General features: G+C 39.7%; 1 protein-coding gene across 2 annotated transcripts; it reads left to right on the top strand.

The window, feature by feature from the left end:
- The first annotated feature begins 2,390 nt into the window (after positions 1-2,390).
- On the top strand, positions 2,391-4,541 carry LOC147544268 (thioredoxin-like protein YLS8). 2 transcript variants are annotated; one of them, XM_086673495.1, is made up of 3 exons: positions 2,391-2,648; positions 2,974-3,118; positions 4,037-4,541. In XM_086673495.1, the coding sequence occupies exons 2-3, from the start codon at positions 2,999-3,001 to the stop codon at positions 4,343-4,345; spliced, it is 429 nt and encodes a 142-aa protein (XP_086529621.1). In that variant the 5' UTR covers positions 2,391-2,648; positions 2,974-2,998; the 3' UTR covers positions 4,346-4,541. The 2 variants fall into 2 exon arrangements, with proteins under 2 accessions (XP_086529621.1, XP_086529622.1); XM_086673496.1 differs by having other exon boundaries at positions 2,524-2,652.
- Positions 4,542-4,741: the final 200 nt, after the last annotated feature.

Raw genomic sequence — 4,741 nt, 5'->3', positions numbered from 1 at the left:
GTAACCTAAGGGTTTAAAGGCTTGTTGCATACGCTAAATGCAACCGGGATGCCTCCGAAAGTGAGTCAGGTTTACTTTATTGTCTTGTTTTGTTTGTTTGCTCGAGGACTAGCAAATTCTAAGTTTGGGGATGTTGATGTGGCGTGAAAATGCCACATTTAGGTCACTTAACTTTGATTAGTTAGTTCTTTTCGAGTTTTATTTCTAATTATTTATGTGTTTTTATTGCTAGGTAGTTTATTTGGGGTTTGGCGTGTAATTCGGAATAAAGAGAACGAATTATCACATTTTCATCTTATGCGGCAAAAGGGAAGAAAAGAGCACCAGGGGTATTTTGGTCATTTTGGTCAAAATCAGAAGTCAAACAACAAGTGAAGTCAATGACGAGTCCGACGGTGAAAACGGAAGTCGATTCGGAGTTCGGACGGAGAAGTTGTGAAGGAAAGAAGCCGAGGTTCGGTCTTGAAACAACGATTCGATGAAGGCACTCCCTTGCTTTAGAAAGAAGCCCAACCCAAGAGCACAAAGAGGAAGAGAATAATAGAGATTCTATGGGCACCTTTTTGGTCCAAGTCAAAATGGCCTAAGACTTAGTCAAGTTTGACTAAGTCAAGTCTAGGGTTGTGTATACACAAGTGAGAAAAAGAAATCAAAAGGGGGGAGACACTATTCATCATCTTCTTCACCAAGAAAGAGGCTAGAGAGGTGTTCTTGAGATTTAGGGTTTCTTGAAAGGTTGAAGGTTGAAAGAGAGGGAAAGAGAGATTAGGAGGCAGTCGGCCAAGCTTGGCCGGCCAGCCCTAGGCCGGCCAAGCAAGGCCGGCACACAAGAAGCTCGGGATTTTCTATGGAGCAGCAGGCCAGATGCATAGAGAAGCTCGGACCAGCAAGCACGTACAGCAGCTCGGACCAGCAATGGAGGTCGCACCTGCAGCAACGCACAGCAGCTGCAGACGCGACCAGCAGCTGCTCCGGCGCGACAGCAGCTCCCGTGGAAGCTTCCCATGCTCGGATCTGCTCGGGATAGCTGCTTCATAGCTCGGGATGGTCGGGACGTGCACGGGAGTGCTAGGGACGGCCGCGACAGCAGCTTCTTGGCCGGACTCTTGCCTTGGCCGAACCCTAGTTTTCTTTCTTTGGCCGAGAGTTTCTAGCTTTTCCGGCCATTATTTTGGCCGGAAAAGTTAGGGCTCTTGTTCCCTATGTCATTGGCTTGCTTCCCATATGATTTGATTTGATTTTGGTTGAAAATTGCTTAGAGAGAGAAAGCTTGGTGAAGCTTTAATGGAGGTTTGTGATAAATGAAGAAGATGATGTTGATTACTAAGGGGAGATCTGATTTTTGCTCGGGGACACCCATTATGCACTGTTAAAGGGAAATCCAGAAATTTGCTAAGGGGAGATCGGCTGAACCTTATCGACTCATATTTTCCGACGAACCTAGCCTCGAACATCATCGAAAAAGGGGGATTTCTCATCATCTTCTTTTCATTTATTACTTATCACCATGTTTAGCTAAATCAAGTGTGCCGATTATATGGATGAAATGTGATGAATTTGTGATTATGTTTAATATGATTTAATGTTTTGATAATAAATTCATGTTCTCTTATTTTGATTACTTGTTTCAATCGTTTTTCATGTGTCTTATCAAGTACTTCGCATAGTTAATCAATTAGGCAATGTGATCGATGATTCGGTTTTATTCGTTTAGGAAGTTTATTTGACTAAGTATTATCTCCGGACATACGTAGTGCTTATGAACATCCACCTTAGGAATCGAGACTAGGTTTGTATCAATCCATTCGATTAGACCGTACATAGTTGTAGGTTCACCACATCGGATTCCCGGACCTCGACACTACTCTCACTTGTTGTTCCCGACTCTTGTTCCTCCGAATTCTTCTCTCAAATATCTCTCGCCCTCTTACATTGATATCTTAGTTTGTTATACTTACTTTATTTTCTTATTGCTTATTCGATTATAAAACCCCTCGTTTACCTTGTTTCTTTCTAATTCTTGTCTAAGTAAGTCTTTAATCTCTAAATCGACGGATAAAATCCTTCGATATCTAAACTACCTTCCTATCCTTGGATCGACTCCGGCTTTGCCGGTTACTACTTGATACTTCCGCTTGGGTATGCAACCTTTTCGGGTGCATCAGTTTTCTCTCTAGTTGAGACCAAATGGACTAGATATCCATTTATATTATTTTTTTGGTTTAAAACCCTTTATAGGATTAGAGAGGATTATATCTACTCTTAGGACCCGTTTTTTGGACTATAAACCCAAAAATTCTATAAAAAAGTTATAGTTTGCGTGGAATTTTAATGAAGACTACGGCCTTTTGGATAACTTCCCTGTTTTTGACTTATGGCCATTCCTTATGGGTCGATGGATCTCTCAGGCTCTTAGCCATCAACCCAATTTTTCTACCTTTAGTGCCGTGCCCTTTAACTAAGTTGTTAAAGACACCTCTTTTCTTCATCGTCTCCCCAACAATTTGTTTCGAGGGAGGCGCCTTTAAGACTTCCAGGAGGCGCCTCCCAACGTAAAATCCAACAACATAAATAAAGCAAAATAATGATCGCGTAGAATCCATTACTGCACGAAAGTGGATTTCTCCCTCTTCTCTCGAGAAAGTAAAGTAGGTACTCAAATTCTCATAATCTCCATTTGATCTTATCTGATGTTCTTTCATGTTGATTTGATATCTGTTTTGTGTAATTAGTTAGGGTTTCGTTTAGGAGACACAGTCAATCTGGGATTTGTGAGAAAAAACCTCTCAATTTTTATTGTAATCTTTTCTCTTAAAAGGATTATAACCAACTAGAACCACAATTAGGGTTTCGACACCTAGTTTGGAGAAAAAAACCTTTACGCTCAGATCTTGTTTAGAAGTATTCGCTTTTATCTCTTAGGGTTTCGCTTTTAGACCTAACCAGTTCAATTTTTTTTTTTTTGTAATTTAGGGATTCCCTGAGGAATTGAAAGAAGATGTCGTACCTTCTACCTCACTTGCACTCTGGTTGGGCAGTTGATCAGGCTATCCTTGCTGAGGAAGAACGTCTTGTTGTTATTCGATTTGGACATGACTGGGATGAAACCTGCATGCAGGTATTCCTTTTTTTTTTTTTTTTGATATTGTTGACATTGATTCTTTATGCTTGTGAATAATTTAGAATTCCATTCGATTATGTTATAAATTCGTATCATTACATACTACGGATTTTAGATGTACGAGTTGATGATGTATAAAATAGTATCCATATGCTTATTGTATTTTGTAAGGAAAGGTAAGCGAACGTTTTGCGGTGGGGGTGAAATTGTATTGTGCAACCTTCATCCCTGCACCAATATGGTCCATCGAAAACACGACATACTTGTTCATGAAATATTGGGTGTGACCCAGATAATTATCAATGACCGAAATTCAATATTTAGTATGTAGTTTTGGATAGAGGTGATGAGTGGGCCGATTAGTTGAACCCCAGGGCCTTAGCCAATCTCGGGAAGCAGTTTTATCTTCCCTGACTACAAGAGACACCCTCTTTATATCCCCATACAACACAACCACGTCGTTTATTCACCAATATTTAGGTTTGGTGTTTGCATATTTAGTTATGTAAGTGTTTAGTATCAGACCTGTTCGTAGCTTCAAACTACCAGTTATTTTCTCATGTTATTTTTTTTTTCTTGTCTTCTTTCTTTTTCATAGCTTTACCTACATAACCACTGTTCCTAGTACATGAGTAGCCTTGCAAATTTTTATTGTCGTAGATAATTCTTCTTCAGAGTACTTTGAACTTGTTATGATAGTTAATCTTAGTGAAAGCTCATAACCCACAGGTGCTGAAATTTCAACCTTCAATTATTTCAGCTCTTGAAGTGTTTCTCGTTTAACGCAGAACTTTTTTTTGAGATAAACACATTTCTTTACTTGAATTCTAGTTTTGGCAGTTATAATGCGAGCTCTTCCATAGACTTACCTCTTCCGATCATTAACTGATTTTTGTTTGGTATTGGTTGCTGCAGATGGATGAGGTACTGGCTTCAGTTGCAGAAACAATAAAGAACTTTGCTGTGATCTATCTAGTAGACATTACAGAAGTTCCAGACTTCAACACCATGTACGAACTCTATGACCCTTCAACAGTCATGTTCTTTTTCAGAAACAAACACATCATGATCGATCTTGGAACTGGAAACAACAACAAAATTAACTGGGCCCTCAAAGATAAGCAAGAGTTCATCGACATCATTGAGACTGTTTATCGTGGAGCTAGAAAAGGCAGAGGTCTCGTCATCGCCCCAAAAGATTACTCCACCAAGTATCGTTACTAGTCCTTTCTACCCTTTCGTTGTTATTACTATGAATGCATGAATATGTGCCTCCCTATGTTTCTCTTAAAACCTAGGTTAGGCTTTCAAGCCGGACTAAATTTGAAGGTGACCCTTTGAAACTGCTTAGGAAATATGACTATGAACTATTCAAGATGTGTGATGATTGAGAAACTATGAAAAAACTCAAACTTGGTTATTAGGCGTATCGTTAGAATTTATTACTCTGTTTTTACTGTCTTGGAGACTGAATGCTGTGATCATGTTGCTTTTTCGTCATGGGCACTCTGGCCACACTCAGTAGTGACTGGGGCGTAATTCGATCACTCCATCATGAAAGTGGTCAGAGCCTGAGCAAAATTTGGTGAACTTTGCCTGAATAAATGTTCTCTTTTTTCC

This window comes from Eschscholzia californica, unplaced genomic scaffold (assembly GCF_041429995.1).
Source record: "Eschscholzia californica isolate CP2 unplaced genomic scaffold, dmEscCali1.0.p SCAF_4, whole genome shotgun sequence".
Classification (NCBI taxonomy): domain Eukaryota; kingdom Viridiplantae; phylum Streptophyta; class Magnoliopsida; order Ranunculales; family Papaveraceae; genus Eschscholzia; species Eschscholzia californica.
This window is presented reverse-complemented; position numbering and strand designations above follow the sequence as displayed.

What these genes read in the sequence shown, in the direction of transcription:
- LOC147544268 (XM_086673495.1), top strand. Translation starts at nt 2,999, where the DNA reads ATGTCGTACCTTCTACCTCACTTGCACTCTGGTTGGGCAGTTGATCAG. An exon ending in GGGATGAAACCTGCATGCAG is followed by an intron (nt 3,119 to 4,036) that starts GTATTCCTTTTT and finishes TGGTTGCTGCAG; the next exon opens with ATGGATGAGGTACTGGCTTC.